Genomic DNA, 19,008 nt, shown 5'->3' with positions numbered 1-19,008 from the left:
CCATGGGGATGCAGAGATCCACCCTCAGCCCATGGAGATCCATAGGGATGCAGAGATCCATGCACAACCTGTAGGAATCCATGGGGGATGCAGAGATCCACCCCCAGCCCATGGAGATCCATAGGGATGCTGAGATCCAGCTGCAGTCCATGGGGATCCATGGGGGATGCAGAGATCCACCCCTAGCCCATGGGGGAGGTGCCCATGCAGGAGCAGGTGGGTGCCTGGAGGAAGCTGTGATCCAATGGGAGACCCAGTGGAGAGACAGGGCCCAGCTTCCAGGCTGGAGCAGCCTGTCCTTGGAAGACTGCACCCCATGGAAGAGTGACCACACCACAGGAGTTTTGGGAGGAGTTTCTGCCCGTGGGAGGGACTCACAGTGCAGCAGGTGTGGTCTGGCTGCTGCTCCTGGGAGTGAACCCACACTGGAGAAGTCCACAGAGAACTGTTCCCATGGGAGGGACTCCATGGCCTCACAGGGGAAGGATTCCTCTCCTGGAGCAGTGGAAGGAAGTCTTGGTGATGAACTGACCAAAACTCCCCTGCCCTGTATCCCTGGCAGTGAGAAGGAGGAAGGAGCTTGGGGGAAAAGCTGTTTTAAGGGTTTATTTTACTTCTCATTATCCCCCCTGATTCTGTTAGTAATAAATTTCACTTTGCAACTAAAGTTGAGCCTGTTTTGTCCTTGAAATATTTCTCCCAGTCCTTGTTTCACTCATGAAGACTGTGATAATTTTTTTTCCTTTTCCCTCCTTTGCCCAGCTGTAGCAGGGGAAGGTGAGCGAGCAGCTCTTGTGGGTGCCTGGTGCTCAGCCAGTGTCAAACCACAACAAAAGTACTTACACACACACACACAAAAATATTCCCATTTCCCTGCTGTTGGCATAGTGAGGAACAAATCACATCTCCCTAAATCTATAAACAAGCCCTTTGGCACTGTTCAGTCAGACTAATATATTTATCACATAAATTATCATTGCTACTAAACATTTCTTTGCAAATAGAAATCTGGAAAGGATTTATCTCCGTCCTTAACTTCCTGACACTGCTCAGATCATTCTCTATCCTGCCTGGAAAAACATAGCTCTCACAGAGACTGGAGTGACCTCCAACCTGCCTGCCAGAAACTCCATGACAAGATAATGCAGAATATTTGAAGATTAGATATTATCTCCACAGTTACTCAGAATATGTTTGCATTGAGGATCAGGCTATCAATACATCTATCCTGACAATGCTATCAGCTCATTTTCCAGGCCTTTTCATTCTATTAACTACAAAAGACTCACAGTGATAAGTAAATTCCAGAGGAACTAAGTGCTGATGAAGGTCAACAACAAATGTACTGCTGAAGAAACCATCATACAGAACTGAGAGAAGAGACATTATCCCTTTGTGTGTGAAGAAAGAGGAAAATGCAAGCTGAAGAGAAGGACTTCAGGATTTTAAATTGCTTCATCTACTCCTCCTCTTTAGGAAAACATATTCACCACTACAGGGTGGTGCCTAGTAAAGCAAATCGATTCAGCATTAAATGCAACTAGCCAAGTAATTACATGCTTTTATTTTGAGGAAGATCCAAAGCGTAAGAGACTTACATTGCTCTCAGTGCACCTACCAAACTATCTGTCCTAGGTTACAGTCTGTCTTCAAGAGCTGCTGAAACCACGATGGACATTGTTTTTTCCTTATCTCCTGTTAATGGGCCCATCAATGCCTTTCTACATGACTCAGAGATTACTCCCTCTGGGAGCTGTTTCTGTTTAGTGGACCCACCACATGACTCACAGAATGATACCAGCCCACTGTGAGATGCTCCGCCCAGGGGCAAGGAGCGAAGCATCCCCACCTGGATATAATCTGGGGTTTGGGACAGAACAAGCTGTCTTTCCACTGGATTTTCAGAGGAACAGCTGCCTTTTTCCACTGGATTTTCAGAGGAAGACTACATCCTTCTACAGGATCACTGCTCCAACAGAACCACATCTGCCACTCCAGGAGGACTGCAGCCACCAATCCAACTGGACTGGAACAACACCCTGACCAAGAGAGTGTCAGGTTGTATTCTGACTCTGTCAATAGTTTTTCTTTTGTATTATTGCATGTATTTTGGTTTTGATTTATTTTCCTTTTCCTAATAAATTGTATTTCTGACTTGGAGCCTCTCACTGGTTTTGCTTTCAAACCAAAACACTACCATAATTTGCATTTTCCCCCATTTCCCCACACACCACACTGGAAAAGGGGACAGCCACATGCTAAATTTGAATTAAAATATTCAAGGCTAAAAAATGGTTCCAAAAAGACACTTCACTCATTTTTGCCCTATCCTGCTCCCTCAATTAATTTATTTAAGACGATTTTTGTTAGTTTTTAATTACAACGGTGTTGCTAGCTTAAGAAACCATTCAGAAGGAAAGAGTGGTGTCGTAAAGCACTGGTAATTTGAAGCACTTTTATAAAACCCATTTCATCAGACAGAGCTTGAAGTAAAAATAAAAGATTTTTGGATTAGCCATGCACTTCTGAGAGGTCCAGTGTTTGCAGTTATTTATACAGAGAGTTGGGTAGAGAACAGACACAAGCTGACAATTTCCTTGCAACTTCTCTGTTACAATACAAGTTGGGAATTCTCCTTTTCCCATTGTGTTTTCATCAGCAGTTTCCTCTAAGTCTCAGTCCAAATAATACTAGAGTGCAAGACATGGAAATTTTGGACCTGATACTTTGGGTTCTAATAGACATCATCAGCTGTCCTGCCTTCTTTGTGTAGACCTACATAAATGTACACAGTATTAGTGAAATTTCTTATAATGACTACTTATTGCAAAATGAACTGTTTTGTTATTGTGGTAATGGGGCATCTTTAAGAAAAAGAGAGAAAGGTATGTATTTTCTCATCTATTGCATTTACATCTGAACATTATTTGAGTGGTCAAAATACAACATGAAAGAGCGTGAGGAATTGATTTAGCCTAATAGTCATTCCTAAACAGGAACCTTCCTGTTTGTTTGCTCACCTATGCCGCCCAAGATAACCTGGCATTCCAATGGAAACTTGTGAGTACTCCAATGTGGGCCAGACAATGAAGATATTTTTCAAGAGAATGTGAAATTTTGCCTAAATGCTATTTCAAACAAGTTAGAAAGGTGCTACAACAAGCAGGAAACAATTAATAAGAAAATTCAAGCAGATAAACAGCTGAAGAAGAGCTGGATGAGAAAAAAGAGAAAAATTCAGGAGCCTTCTAATACTCTTAAGGTCTTGAATCCACGCTGGTGCCTTAAAACCTTCCTCTACATTCCTGGGGGACGGACTTTTCTTCTGTAACTGAATTTTATAACTGCTCCCAACATTATATGAAAAAATACACCTGAACTGTTTGCTTAAGTTAAAATAATGTGATCTTTTGAGATGAACAGGTATTGCATCAACAGTACAGCAGAGCAGATGCTAATGATGAGTTCAAGAAACAATGAAAACTTGTTAAATGCATCTTGAATAATTCCATTCAAAATTGAATATCAAAGCACAGTAAAAATGTACCCTTGCTTGGAAAGGAATCAAGCCACTTCTCTCCTAAGAGTCCTTGCCCATGTTTCCAACTGCCCTAATACTGTATTAACAAATAACATTCAGTCTGAAATTTCTCTTTCCTTCCATTAGATAAAAGAGTACACATGCCTCACACTATGCTCAAAGTTAGTGAAACTGCTGTTTCAAAAAGTCTTACAGAAGATAACAAGTGCTTCTAGTTCACACTGCAAGCTTCCGATTTAACCTCAATTTTCAGGCATCCCCCTGAAGACTGAACAAGATGCATAGGAGGAGAGAGCAAAGATGTCAGCATTGTCTCTCCTGGCCACAGACACATATGAGGTGTCAGATATGAAAGGAAAAAAGCTATGGAAGGCATCCTTGTCAAAGGAAATTATTGTATCATGCCAGGGACAGACACTAAAATTCAGAGCAACTGGAACAGTATAAGATTCACAGAGAAAAGCAAAAGCTAAGGTAATGTAGTGGCTACATGGTACTGCCATCACAACCATCAACTGTGGTAATGACGCAGTCAAAAGGATAAACTGAAGGCCCCTTCAAAGATCTCTGCTCTGCCCCTCTCTGCAGTACTGCTAACACACATCAGTCACACAGGTCTCCCTCTCTGCATGGACACTGTCTGCCAGCACTGATGTGTCAGCATCAAACAGCACAGCACAGCAAAGGAGGTCGTCAGATCCATACCTAATGATCTCATCAGTTGTGGGGTTACACCTGGTTGGTTTGGGAAAGCATGTATTAGCTCAAAACTTTGTTTTAGGAAAAAAAAACCACAAAACAATCAGAAGGTAATGTTAAAGAAATACAGATGCATAAATCTACTCTAGCTTCATAAAAATGTAGATGTCTCCTTTGCCCCTTGGTAACAGTCCTGTCCTGTATTTAAAGGACAGGTATATTTGTAGTTGATTCTAAAATGAAAGTCACAACTCTTCAGATCTCACTTTCCATTTTTCCAGTGAAAAAGACTGCATGAAGATTGTATGAAAAAAAAGATGGATAAAGCTCAAGCATTCTGAACTATATTTCCTTGTTCTATTTTACACTGATTTTATGTCCTTACATATGTCCCTCTTACAGAATTATTGTAATTATACTGTCAACTAGGACAGCTAGATTAGATCTTACTCTGAGGAAAAAAAAAAAACAGTGGGAAGTCATTAAGAGGATTTTTCATTCAGAAGAGTGGGTAATGCAACAACACAACAATAAGTTGATACTGGCAGAATACAACAAAACGAAGCACACTCTACATGCACAACAGGGTAAATGTATTTTTTTAAGATACTAAAAAAACCCTAGTTGTATGGTTTTGCCATACAAGAAATAGCCTGGTTTTGAAGAATGTTAACCAGGTATCTCCTTGCACATACACAAACACACAGTGAAAAATAAAATCAAAAAGTAAGTCTAATTTCTGAAAGAATGGAGTATAAGTTCTTGAATGACTTCTTTTTCTTAGCAAAATGTAATAATAACTCTACCCTAAAATTTAACATACACAAATACATGCACTAATTGCATTTATATTTTATTTTTATTTTCTATAATCAGAAAATTAGGGCTGCATGAAACACATGCAAAGAAAGTTGGGCAAATTTAATTCCTTTATTCTCCCCTAAACCTAACTTGAAATAAACAGTGGTAACAGATTTGAATGACAGAGTAAAATTCAAATGAATACACTGAGAAGCTGCATCTCAGGAGCAATGCAAAACAGTCTGTGACACGCTTCATTGAAATGGATTTGCTTTACAGTGATGAATGTTATTTCAGAGTAATGGGACAATTAAGCTGTCCATTTACCTTTGCATACCATTTCCAAAACACATAGCATAGCATCCAATAATTAAATTTTACTGCCAACATAATACTAGTCTCACTTGAAAGTGATGGCCCAATATCATAGTAACAGTTCTCACCACTAACCCACAGATCAGAAGTCCTTTGACATATGCTTGTATTTTTGAGACAGGCAGAATTTCTTCAGCTGCTCTCATTATCCAGAAAGCAGAGCTGCCAATTCCCATACTGAAAATTTAGGAGTATGAATAAAATACCAATAGGGAGCTCCTACATTCCTTCTATGCAGTCTGAAGAGAAATAAGCATGAAGAAAATTGATAGAAAAAGCCATCAAAACTGTGGAAGAAGTAGAGCCAACACAATACACTCTGTTTCTTCTCTTTGGCTGCAGGACTTTTGCAATAGTGATAATTTTGTGTTGCAAAGGCTCTGCAGGGCTTTCAGGCACATGTTTGTTGGGAGATAAGCAGTAAACTGGTATATTACTGTAGGTGTAATTTCAAGATGTGTGTCTGCAAAAACCTAATACATCTTGATACTAAACCCCTTTCAATGTCCTGTTGAAAAGTAGATTTCCAAGAAGTCTCTGGCTCACTGAAAGTCCCATCCTTCTCCTCTGTTGAAATACTGATGTAGCCCTACTCATGTCCTAGACATCAGACAACTTGATAGCATTACTAAGAGAAACTTGGTATTAATACTAAAAGAAAACAATCATTAAGCATATTTAATCTGCATACTTTCTATTAATACAGATTTTAGCCCATTTTTAGTCCTTCACACATTTCCCAGTTAATAGGTAAAGTACTTGCAATGCTGTACATCTTGAAACAAAACACTGAGTTTAATGCATTCAATGCCACAGATATACTAGGAGAACTAGGAGAGTAACTAGACAATGTGTTTGGATTCAAAATGAAAATATGCCCTATGCAAGACATTCCTACCCGAGCAAAGTGATGAACAGGCTGCAGTAGGGCTCCTCAGAGAAGACCTACAGCACTCTCAGGCAGTCAGGGACACAATCAGGCATAGGTGTTTTTTCTTCCAGCATTAAAAAACATAATTTTGTATAAGAAAAACTCTTGGTGTGGAGACCTCCATTTCCAGGTTTGCCACTACAAATAGCTAAAGGGGAAAATAAAACCAAAAAACCCTCATGCAGACACAGAGCTGGCTGGTCTCTGCCAATTTACCTTTACATTAAAAAACATCTTTACTAATGAGGTCTGAGTGTCCAAAACTGTGCAAAATATGTACTTTGAGGCTCTGTAGAAAAGCTACCAATAATGTATAAAATCATATTCCTAATGTCTTAGGTTATACTAACCTCTACAGACTGTACATTAAAGGATTTATTATTGCATTTGAATGGGTTTCCTCATTTCTTCTTTTCAGATAATCTTTGATAAAGCTTAGAATTTTTTTGTAATTTTATTTAATTCTTAATGTTTTAATCCTTTAGGTTTGGCTACTCCAAATTAGAGCATTAAGATCTCAGGCTGCTGAATCTAAAATTTAAGGATTTTTTTCCCAAAGAATGGTACAGATATATGTATCCAAACTTCACCCCCTGCACAAATTACATCACTCTCTTCTTTTCTTAATGCTACCTTAGCTAACTGCACTACCTTAGCAATCTAAAAATTAATTTTTAATTTTCCAGTTGAAGAATATACAAAGCTAAAGTTTATTTTCCTGGTTTGTATTGTTTGTAGAGAATAGGGATGCTAAATAATGTCAGGTCCTGTATCATCTCTGAGGCTGCTTGTTAATTTCTGGACACTAGGCTTTGAGCCTGCTGCCTTAGGAAATGGCCAGCTTCTTTTGGATGTATTCTGTCTGCCCTTGTGAATTTACACAAGTCCAGTCTATTAACCACTCCTCATTCCTCTTTGATGGTGGGTACTATGTGCTATATCTACACATTTTCCAAATACCTCCAGGGATGCTGACTCCACCACTTCCCTGGAGAATCTGGTCCAATGCTGGACAACCTTTTTGCTGAGGAAAGCATTCCTAATATTCAGTCTAAACCTGCCCTGAAAACCCTTGAGGCTGTTTTGTCTTGTACTACCAGTTGCTGGGAGAAGGGGCTGATCCTACTTAGCTACAATCTCCTTTCAGGGAATTGCAGAGAGCGTTAAGATGTTCCCTGAGCTTCTTTTTCTCCAGGCTAAACACCCCCAGCTCCCTCAGCTACCCATCACAAGCCTTGTGCTCCAGACCTTTTACCAGTTTTGTTGCCCTTTTGTGGACATGCTCCAGCACCGCAAAGTCCTTCCAGAACTGGGCAGCTTTCCAGCCACTCTGTCCCAGCCTGTGGCACCGCCTGGGGTTGTTGTGACCCAAGGGCAGGACCCAGCACTTGGCCTTGTTGAACTTCACACCATTGGCTTTGGTCCATCAACACAGCCTGTCCAGATCCCTCTGCAGAGCCTTCCTGCCCTCCAGCAGATCAATACTGTCACTCAGCTTGGTGTCACCTGCAAACTGACTGAGGGTGCACTCAATGCCCTCATCCAGATCATCAATAAAGATACTAATCAGGGCTGGCCCCTACACTGAGCCTTGAGGAATTTAAGCAGTGACCAGCCTCAGATGGACATAACTCTTTTCAGCACCACTCCCTTGGCCCAGCCACCCACAGTTCTTTACCCAGCCAAGTGTCCCTCCATCCAAGCCCTGAGCAGCCAGTTTGCCCATAATTATGTTGTCAGAAATTATGTCAAAAGCTTTACTGAAGTCCAGGTAGACAACATACACAGCCTTTCCACCATTCACTAAGCTGGACACCCTGTCATGAAAGAAGATCAGGTTCTCAAGCAGGAACTGCCTTTCCCAAACCCATCTATCTGATGCCCTGGTTGTCCTGTATGCCCTGCATGATGGCAGTCAGGATGATCTATTCCATGACTTTCCCTAACACTAACAGGGAAGGTCAGTGTTGCTGACCTTTGCTGACAGACCTGCAATTCCCTGGATCCTCCTTCTGGCCCTTTTGTAGACAGCCATCACACCTACAAACCTCCAGTCACCTGGTACCTCCCAGGTTAACCAGGACTGCTGGAAAATGATGGAAAGTCTCAGTGAGCACATTCACCAGTTCTCTCAATACCTTGGGATGGCTCCCATCTGATCCCATACAACTGTGTGTGTCCAAGTAGTGTGGCAGCTCTACTGGTGACCAGCTCCCCCAAAATGTAGAGGCTTTATACTGCTTCATGTCATTTGTTTTCCAGCTCAGAGTGCTCAGTACCTGGGGAACAACTGGTCTGACCATAAAAGACTAAGGCAAAGAAGATATTATGTACTTCAGCGTTTTTCATGTCTTTTGTCACTATGTTTTCCCCTGCCTCCAAAGAAGGATGGACAACTTCCTTAGCCCTCCTTTCGTTATCAATGTATTTATAGAAGCACTGTTTACTGTCTTCTGTGGCAGCAGCCAAACCAAGTTGGACTTTGGCTCTTCTGATACTCTCCCTACATAACCTCATGACATCCTTGTAGTCCTGCTGAGTGTGCTACGTTCGCATTAATGATTTACTGAATAGTTAGCTTTTTCCCCTGCACCAAGTTTCTGCCTAGTGAAATATGATGTCATGGACATTTAATCCATTTTGTGCTTTCAGATTCATCAACTTCCAGCTACAGGGACCCTCCACTATTGCTTCAACACTTCTTCTGTTGCTACAGTGTGTCAGCTATATCAGTAGTGATATTAGGGTTGTTTAATGTTATGGGTTGTTCAGAAATGCATATTAAAAAGACAGAAGCCTTGGTGTCACAAGGGAACATGGCAGAAGTTCTGGTGTTTTGTTTTGACCTATTCTCAGCCTCTGACAACATGTCACAACAATAATCAGAGTTACTTGTGTTCTCTTAGGAAGGATGGGGAAAAAATAGCACTACTCTGTGCAAGCTGCAGCTGTAGTACTTTGTAGTAAACTTGGCCCTTGCAGAAGGGCAGCAGAAACTGTTTCATGAATGCTTCTGTTCTTAGGGTTTCAAGAAGACATTAGTTGAAAGGAACAGAAATGAAGCAAGTACATGCAGGGATATGTGCAGTCAATGCCACAGCTTTTAAAACCACATGTGAGACCACTAATGCTGCTGCTCGGTAAATGCTGGGAAGCTGCCCTGCTGGCAGCAATTTCCAATATTAACTGAGACACACAGATAGGCTACACGTGTCCTGCACTTGTGTAATGAAAGGTGGCTCCATCCAGTAACAACCAGCAGCCATGGGTTATCTGTTCTGGCCTGACCTACTCCATGATAATGACCTCCGTGTTTCTCTTCAAACTCTCTTGGCCAGCTTCTCACACAGATTCATTCTGTTCCCAGGGGATTCACAGAAATTTGCCTCCTCCTTTCCCTCCTCAGAAACTCTCTTGTAAGTTGGAGAAATACCAAAGTGAGGAAGACGAAAAGCCATTAAGTAGTAGTGCTTAATGGAATAAAATTACCAATAAATGCCAGTATTTAGGAAGTAACTTCTGCCTAAGCAAACAGCATTGTTTACTGCATGTGCTTAAAATATTCACACCCTCTTCTTCCTTTACTCAGGGGATTTTTCTCTCCATTAAAAGTCAGCAGATAAGAGCAAAGAAAAGGCTATAATTACTAGAGTGAGACTTCCTCAGCTCAGTTCCTAATAGTAAGTGCACATACACACACATGCACACACTAGGCCTCAAGTGTTATCAAGCTCTTATGGGACAGAAAGGTCTGCTTCATAATGGTACTTGCTCAAAACATACAGAGCTATTACTTGCCTCTGAAATAATGGCAAATATCATCAATACAAGAATCCAAAACTACAGTGTATAAGAAGTATTTAACCAAAACGAAGTGAAAAGTGAAAAAATATTAGAACAAAATACAGCTTGAAGTTTCCTTACACTATGAGTTTTCAGCAAAGTCAATCTTTGTATCATCCACACACAAATCTTGTGACTAAAAAAGGAATACATCTTGCCCATAATTAAATTTAACTGACAATAATATATCATCTTATTTACAGGAAAAGCAGGGAGACCTGTATATCGATGGGCTGTTTAATCCCATTTTTAAAATCTGTACTGTAGAATAGCAGTAATACATCAATAAAGTAGATTAAGAATCATCCATCCAACAGATCTCCATAAAAGTAACCAAAGAGAAATTACTGCTGCTTGGAAAGGCTCCTGGTTGGATTTATGAAGTGTCATTGGCATATTTACTCACAAGTAAATACAGCTCACTGCAGAGTGAATTTCCAAACAGCCAAAGATCAGTAAGAGAGGAAAATGACAACAGCAAAAGTCACGAGGATCCATCTGATGTATGCTGTAGTATGTAATAACAAGGTACATCTCAAAGGTAACAAAAAGTCAAACAGTCTTGAAAGTTGCACTTTATACTTTCCTGTTTTGAAAACATACCTGTTATTCATAAATTTGGGGTTGCACAGAACTGAGGGGCAACTTCATAGGTAAGATAAGCAATACCAGATATAAAAAACAATCTTTTTGATATATATGAATGCAAAACTAAAATCACTATCTTTTAGAGAACATAAAGCACTGAGGGAAGAACATGTAAATCTGCACCATTTTGAGAAGGATTACAATCAATCTTAGCTTCAGTGTTTCAAGAAATGCATGTGTAAATGAACCTTGTTGTCAGTACAAAATGCTGTCTTCATCATTTGATAGTTCAGATCTTGAAAGGCTCATTTCAGCCTAGCCATAACCTTTCTCACTCCCCACAATTACTCACACAGACACCTGGATTAGCCCTTCACATAACCCTTTCTCCCACATCTGCTTGTATGGCTCTCATGTCAGACACTATCCCTTCTCAATAAAAGCACCTTGTGCTCCAGCCACTGCTCCATGACTTCCATGCTCAAAGGTCTGCTCACAGACTTCTGGGTTCAACTAATGCTTCTCCAAGAGACAAGGACATTCATTTGGGTTTTTGTCCACCTTTAATCATCTTTCAGTTTCCCAAGGCCCTAAACACTGCTCAGGCAGATAGAAATATGTTTCATTACTTTAAACAAGGCTAATAAGGAAGTTTGCTTCTAGACATCTCTGATACATACCATATCTGAAAGTACCATATTGAAAGCCATTGAAAATATCAAACTTGTCAACAGTATGAAAGTCACTAATGTTTAATGCTAGAACATAAAGTTCAAAGAATGGCTTAATGTTATCCACTGCTTAAATAATGCTGGAATTAGCTTATATTTCTATCATTGAAACCTGCAGGTCTGTTTGGCTAAATACAGTATTATTGCTTTTTCCTTAATGTATTTGAAAGGGCAATGCTACAATCTTTTGACAGAAATACAGAAAAATAATGCAGGCTCTTTTTATCATTTTATAATGAACTACATCCTGGTTTACACTTTCCTCCAACTTACTGCTCCAGGAACAACCATAAAAGAGTCGCCACTGTCAAGAGAAGGCATCACTCCTCAGCCAAAAAAAAGAGACATTTGAAAGACATGGACATAAAAGGCAGAAAAAAGACTTGCATAAATAATGTTTTGCTTTTCAAAATGCACAAGCATAATTTTAGAAGGCTGACTTCTGATAATGACTGCTTGGTGCCAGCAGTATGCAGGAAAAATACACATATCCTCTATTTTACTACTTTTAGGTTCACAACTCCCATTCTACTTCTGCCCTTTTTTCCTCTGCCTGGTCCTCAGCTACATTTATGTTATACTAAACACAGTACACTGCCAGTAGTTCAAAAACCTACTTACAGGAATCATCCAGTTGGCCAGGTCACCGTACTTAGACACCTGCATAGCTCCAAGCATCGTCAAATCAACATGGCCTCTGGTAACAGAAAGTGTGTAATTAGCATATCATGTTCAAGTAACAGCCCACAAATCTTAACAAGCTTTTGTTCATGCTCATTACATAAATTTTAAAATGGTGGCATTTGACAAATGTAGCAACTGTTTGTCACACATGTAGTTGGGTTTTTTTTTCCCCCTAGATGTATCACTGATGCAAATGTCTCTCTTTATGCCTACTGAGCCTCAGAAATGTTCCTACTTTTGTCTGGTTTGGTTAATTGCATGTGCAGTCAATCATCTCTGAACTCGTACTTTTTAGTGCACTCCTTAACATATTTACATGCACCCATTATCTTTTCAGAGCCATTAGGATTTAGTGTTTGTTTGCATCCAAACTCCTTTCCAAAAAACAAACAAAAAACAGGTGCAGATGTTGAATTTCCATTAAGGAGGTGGAATGAGGATCACAATTGCAAGCTGAGCAAAGAAAATACACTGAGTGCAAGTAAAGATTAGATACTTGGAAATGACCAAAAAATAGTAGTTAAAATGTCATTACAAATGTGTTTATAGATGGCCAGGTGGTGGTAGGCACAAACATCACCATGGTATCTATTAGTGCAGTGTTTTTTTATTTCCAATAGCTAGATTTAACCCTCTGTAAACCATAACTGATTAAGTCCATGATAATTTTACAGGTTGTTAAATGCTAACCACATTTGGAAGAAATACTTGTGAGTTCTGCCACTGATGCAGTTTATTCTTTTCCTGTTTCAAAAAGATCAGAGTTTGTGTTGTTACATACCCTCTTATCATTGCAAATGATTCATCGCTAGAGAAATAGGAAGAACCTGGAAGAACAGTGACTGTCTCCTTACCTGTAAAAGAAACAAGATACAGTATGCATTTTGTTTCTTTTACAAATGAAGTCACAGCTATTTACCAAGAAATAAGAGGTTTTGATAAAATTCCTTTGGATTCAGTACAGCTACAGCCTGATTACACTTACAACATCCCATGTAAACCTAATCAATCCTATTGAATTGTGAAGCAGTTTGTTAGTTTCTAATGATAGGCTTGCCTGCTGTTTGACCACCAGCAGTTCCAGGCAAGCACCAGAATGTAGGAACACCAGAATGTAGGAAATATCTATGGACTTTAGCTTTCTGCTCCATTTACAGAAAAAGTGAGAAGTAACTGTCTTTTGAAACAGAGGAAGATAAAGCCTTCAGGACACAGAGAGGCTGTAAAGAAAAGCAAGCAGATCAGATTGAACTGTTTATAGTACTAATGATGAAAAATACAAAAAAATAAATGACAGGTCTAGTCTATTCTTGCTTTTTTTAAAGGGCACAAGAAAATGTGCTTCTGTGTTCTGTACTGTGCTCTGAACAATGCTTGATGCAAGCAATGGAGCACACCTGGAAGTGTCTTTATTTTGACTCTGTTCAGAGCCCTTCTCTTCCTCTTCTGCCTGCTCTTTGAATCAGTCTAAGCAACAAACATTTACAGAGGGTGCCTCTGATAAGGCAGAAGAAACACAGATGAAAATGAAATTATAAAAGAAGCATGGTAAACTTGAGAGAGAAAAAAAAAAAACAAAACAAAATATTTTAGCAAGATGTGACATACTGTAACACCAAAGGGGAAGGGGAATGATGCATCATTAAACAGTTTCCAGAAAACAGAGGAAAAAAGACAATGAGATTAACTAAGAGAATGGGAAAAGGGAAAGAAACTGTGCATAAAACTTTAATTAGAGATCTAAGATATGTGCTTTAATTACTGAACTCATCTGAGGCATATTTTATGCCATTTGTATGGAAATTAAATGGAATAGTATAGAATTAAGGTCATACAAGTGGTCATGCACACTTCTCAGCAATTCACCATGCTAACACTCAGACCTGCTGAGACAGCCTGAATTATCTTTCCCTACAGGACACCCACCCAAAGCAGTGAGAGAGAAAATAGGGTTTCCAGGCAGCGACATGGAGAGAGAAGCCCAGGATAAAGTGACAAGGTAAAGATGAGAAGAAAGACACGCAGGCTTAGAACCACAGAATAATGTAAAAAGAGCACCACATTACCCACTTCTTAAAATGCTCTCAGGAGGTCAGTACTTTAAAATATTTCTGCTGTAATACAGTAGTCTACCTTTCAGTTGCAGTCAAGATATCCTTCATGTGAGACATTAAAAAAATGAAACAAACAGAAAACCCACACATATTTCAGAGCATTACAATTACATTTGCAGAGAGAAATTTGGCAAAAGCCCAAAACAGGTATATGTTTTAAAAAACTATGAACTGGACTTTGGGGCTGAGGGATCATTCCAGTTAATGAATAAGAACAAGATTAATTTCTAATTCTATGCAATTCAGCTTCTGTTTTCTTCACATGGTTTTACAAATTTGATTGGAAAGCACCTAGAATGGTCCTAATCCAACCATGTGAATGTTTCAGCAATTATAGAAATAATTATATTGGTGGTAGGTCTGATGTTTGTCTATCCCATGTCCTGTTTACTGCAGCTTCAGAGGGACATGTGAAGCTGCTTAACATCAAATTAACAATAGTACAATAATCTAATTTTCTTGTTGCTTTCTGACCTGTTATGTTAGCTTCATGTCTTCCAGATTGAATCTTAAAAAATATTTATCAACTATAAATAACAATTCAAGACCATCTCAATTTCCATGTTAAAGCAAAAATTTTTTCAGAGAATTTATTAAGTTCTTGGATATTTTTTCACTGTCACTCTGTTAATATGTTCATTTTTCATATGAACCCATATTAAAACTTAAGTTCTAATATGCATGCATATAATTTCACTCACAGTATTTTTTTCTTCTAATTTTTTTTTTCTTCCAGTGAATCCTCTGACATATTCCTTCATGTAGTTCTTGAAACAATTACATATATACAGGTGAAATGCTGGACTCAATTTCTTAAATAATTTTTTATTTCAAACCAGAAAATGGCCTCAGATAACTCCACATTTAAAATACAGTAACAGAGGCAATTACCTAGTGCTATGATAAGCATCATTTAGCTGAGCCAAGCAGCAAATGTTTCAAGTCAGTGAACAACTGCTGGACTGATATGAAATTAAAATTATTTTATGTCAGTGCTTTATCTCCTTTGACTTTTCAGAGTTTAATTGTACTTGCTAACAGCCATTGAGAAAAGTACTCTCTGTATAAATACATATGTAGACACCCATACATGTATTTGTATGTATGCATGTGTATATTTGAATAAAAAAAAATGAAATGTGTATCTTTTCCATATGAAAAAACAAGTCTAAAATGTCAGGTCTACAACCAATACCATTAATATCAATGACAAAGTCACAAGGCCTATTTCTGTTTGTCACAATGCAATATTTAAGTGTATTTTTACATGGAGACAGAAAATGTACACAGGCACAACTTTTCCATGAATAAAATAGAAATCAGATGGGTCCACTAAATTATAAGAAACTTACATTTTTATATTGAATAGCATCTTCTGAGGTGAAATGCCCTAAAGCAGCTGGGCAACAACAGTATGTGAGAATTGCCATTCCCTGCTAAAAGTGGCAAAAGCAGCTGCCCACAGCAGTGCCCTTGGTGTGCCAGATGCCAGCTGGGCAGCTCTTTCCCCCTGCCTTGGCTACCACTCCCTCTTTGAATGCAAATGACTTATATTCCTGGCTGGGAATAAACCAAGCCATTATACACAGGATGTTTTAAAACATGTCCCAAACATAAATCATTGAAAACCATTTTCTAGAAGACTCAAGGAAAAGCAGCAGGAAAATAAACCCATATTCCCTTACAGGCTGCTCAAAACAGTCTCACTTCTGAAAAGGATGATTTAACCATTTACTGATGGGCCTGGAAGACAGACTCTCCCCAAAGAAGAAGACTATCACTTAAAACAAGACAAATGCATTAATATTTATTATCAAAAAAAACAGGTCTCTAGATTCAAATACTGTATCAAAAGAAAAATTTTAAATTAACATGGTTATTCTTTTTCCATTAATTAAATTTAATTGAAGTATTTACCTGCATTAATCAGATCTGGATCTACTTCATTTTCAAGTGGATAGGGACCCTGACAACAACACAGATGTATGTTAAGCTTTAGAATAAAATATGTCTAAAATACAATAATTGCCATATTATTTCCAATGCTTACCAAAACCAGATCAGGGTAGACATGCATTTTTTAATCTTATTAAATCAGAATTCTATTTTTTACCAGAAAAACATCCTGACATTACAAGCCACAGTTTATATCAAGTAACATATCAGGTCCTTTGGACTTATTGTTCAAGGATGTTAGCATAACAAAACAATCATGAAGTGAGAGGTTTGTTTGATTTGGGTTTCTTTTTGTTCTTAATCAAAGTCACAGACATTTTTCAAAAAAAGGTCATAACTGCAACTTCATAAAGTTATATGACAGTAAAAATAATATTCACTTTAAGCTTTATTTAAAAATATGTTTGCTAAGGTTTATAATGCTTAGTCTTGCAAATTCCTGATGGTTTGAGTCCAGAAACTTAAGGACATCCTTAGCAAAGTAGCACCATAAACATAAAATGAGCATTTCCTAGAAAACTTCTCTGCAGGAGAGTGAGAATTATATGATGACATAATATAGCATATATATTTTTAGCAATATCATAATCAAGTTGGAGGCGCACAGGAAATAAAACCCAGCCACAGCAAAATAAAAACACTATAATAACTGATCAAGATATATTCTTACCAAACCCAGGACTCCATTTTCACTCTGTAAGTGAACAGTTATGTCTGGACTGATGAAATTACTGGCCAACAGTGGGATTCCAATACCCAGATTAGCTGAAAAAAGGTGGTTAAGGCAGAAACACTTATTGCAAACTAGTAAATTTTAAAAAAATTACTACTATACTATAGTAGATTAGAACTGTTCCACTCACAAGCACTTTTGTTTTTACTTAAATACCTCATATTTGTGATGAATTATTTTGCCATTTGGACTGTCTAATTGCATTCTGTCAAATCCTATATATGATAAAAATATCAATGTGCAACTTCTACTTCAATTGGGTATTAATAAAATGAGAGCACCTCAGAGTCCGGTAAAGACAACGAGCACATTAATCAACCTGTTCTAAACAAACCAGATGGGTTTCTTATTCTAGTCAGCAATCACTTCAACCTATAGCACATCTGAAGGATACCATACATGCCATCCTCAAACTCTAATGCAGCCCGTTTGATGATCCTCTCCCTTACATTGTCTCCTTTTTTTTGTTTGGCTGTTGAGTCTTCAGGCTTTCGGATTGATAAGCGCTGCAAAATAAGTAATCATAAGTAAAGATTGGAATCCAGATTCTTGTTTCTCAAGACACAAAAGCTTGATTTGTGATTGCACTGAGATACTTGATCTAAGAATAAAGTTATTTATTCATCTTCTACAAAAAAACTGACCTTTTATTTTATGCATTCAAGCTTAGCTAAGCCAATGGAGTCATCAAATATTGCCAGTGACAGCCTTAGAGCAAAATATTATTTCTTTGTCTGTATTGCCAAGCCTGATACATAGAGAAGTGGCGAAGAAGGCACCAAACACTAGTGCAAATACTAGCAAGTCTCAGATTCATTACCCAGAGATACCTAAATAGATTTGTAAAATGCCAGCCAAAAATACAAATACTGCTCTCTTTCTGCATTCATTCAATTCAATGAGCTGTTCTAGCTTTATAAGGATGAAACAGACAAATGCCATTCATCTAAAGATACTGGGGAGCTAAGAATCAAAATTTTCAAACATAACACTCTATAATCTTGCACACCCCATGAATTTGTTTCCTAGTATTTTCTCATCTTAAGTTCATGTTTTGTAAATCACATGCAGGTGAAAATGCCATGACATTTAAGAAGTTCGTAACATCTTTCTTTTAAATTATTGTCTACATAAATTATGTTCTTTGCACATCTCTCCTATGCATGTAAAATTCATCTGGAAAACATCATGTCCTGCACCCCAATATGTCTTCCTATCTTCTCCTACTTCAGGCTACAATTAACACATCAGAAAAAATTATCCTGTTACTTTTCATCACCACTAAAGAATTTTTGCAGAGTCACTTTCTCCTTAGGCAGTCAGAAACAGTCAATATAAATCCTTTTGAATTTCCCATCACCTTCCTTTTTATGCCTTGGCTATTTTCCCTAGAATTGCTTAGCTTGTGGATTGATAAAGTAGGAACAATTACAGAGGGTTTCTATACAGCAAAGAGAAGGCTGGATAGAAATTACAGCTGGTGCTAGAGAAACCACTTCTAAGCCATATTAGGCAGGAACTGCTATTTAAAGCCAGTAAGAATTATGACAGACTAGCTTCTCTTTGTTTCTTTATTTCTTATATTCTTCATCTTCTCTCACCACTTACCATACCCACTGCTTTTCTGCATACAGCCAGTTGATTTATAAAATTTAACAGAAGAGTAAATAAATCTGCCATTTCCTTTCTATACCCAGCAAGAGTTACCACTGCCAGAATTACAAAATTGCATAATCAAAATTAATCTCTGTTACAATTTTGCTTGGCAGTTTATAATAGCTTTCTCCCTCACCCCTGCCCCCTTTTTTTCCTGAAGCATATAGGGAAGGGGGCAGATGACTAGGTAGGTATTCACCAGGTATTCAGTAGGTATTGACTAAATAGATATTCACTTATGCAGCCAAGATGCAGCAGAAGCAATGTTTAATAAATGAAAAATTATTTCTGTCATAAAAGGTAAAAAGCTTTTCTGGGAGATAATGCAGCCATTCAGAAGAAGAAAACGGGCCATT

At 38.3% G+C, this 19,008-nt stretch overlaps 1 protein-coding gene across 1 annotated transcript in view; it reads right to left on the bottom strand.

The window, feature by feature from the left end:
- Positions 1 to 19,008, bottom strand: part of OXCT1 (3-oxoacid CoA-transferase 1) — an 83,944-nt gene that overhangs the window by 19,116 nt on the left and 45,820 nt on the right. The window contains exons 9-13 of the mRNA XM_054652687.2: positions 17,391 to 17,502; positions 16,934 to 17,028; positions 16,225 to 16,273; positions 12,975 to 13,047; positions 12,131 to 12,206 (exon numbers count right to left, since the gene is read on the bottom strand). Coding sequence (XP_054508662.1) covers positions 12,131 to 12,206; positions 12,975 to 13,047; positions 16,225 to 16,273; positions 16,934 to 17,028; positions 17,391 to 17,502 — 405 coding nt within the window. The remainder of the gene's footprint in view (positions 1 to 12,130; positions 12,207 to 12,974; positions 13,048 to 16,224; positions 16,274 to 16,933; positions 17,029 to 17,390; positions 17,503 to 19,008) is intronic.

The sequence above is a fragment of the Agelaius phoeniceus genome, chromosome Z (assembly GCF_051311805.1).
Source record: "Agelaius phoeniceus isolate bAgePho1 chromosome Z, bAgePho1.hap1, whole genome shotgun sequence".
Lineage (NCBI taxonomy): Eukaryota > Metazoa > Chordata > Aves > Passeriformes > Icteridae > Agelaius > Agelaius phoeniceus.
Note: the sequence above shows the minus strand (reverse complement) of the source record. Positions and strands in the feature narration are given on the sequence as shown.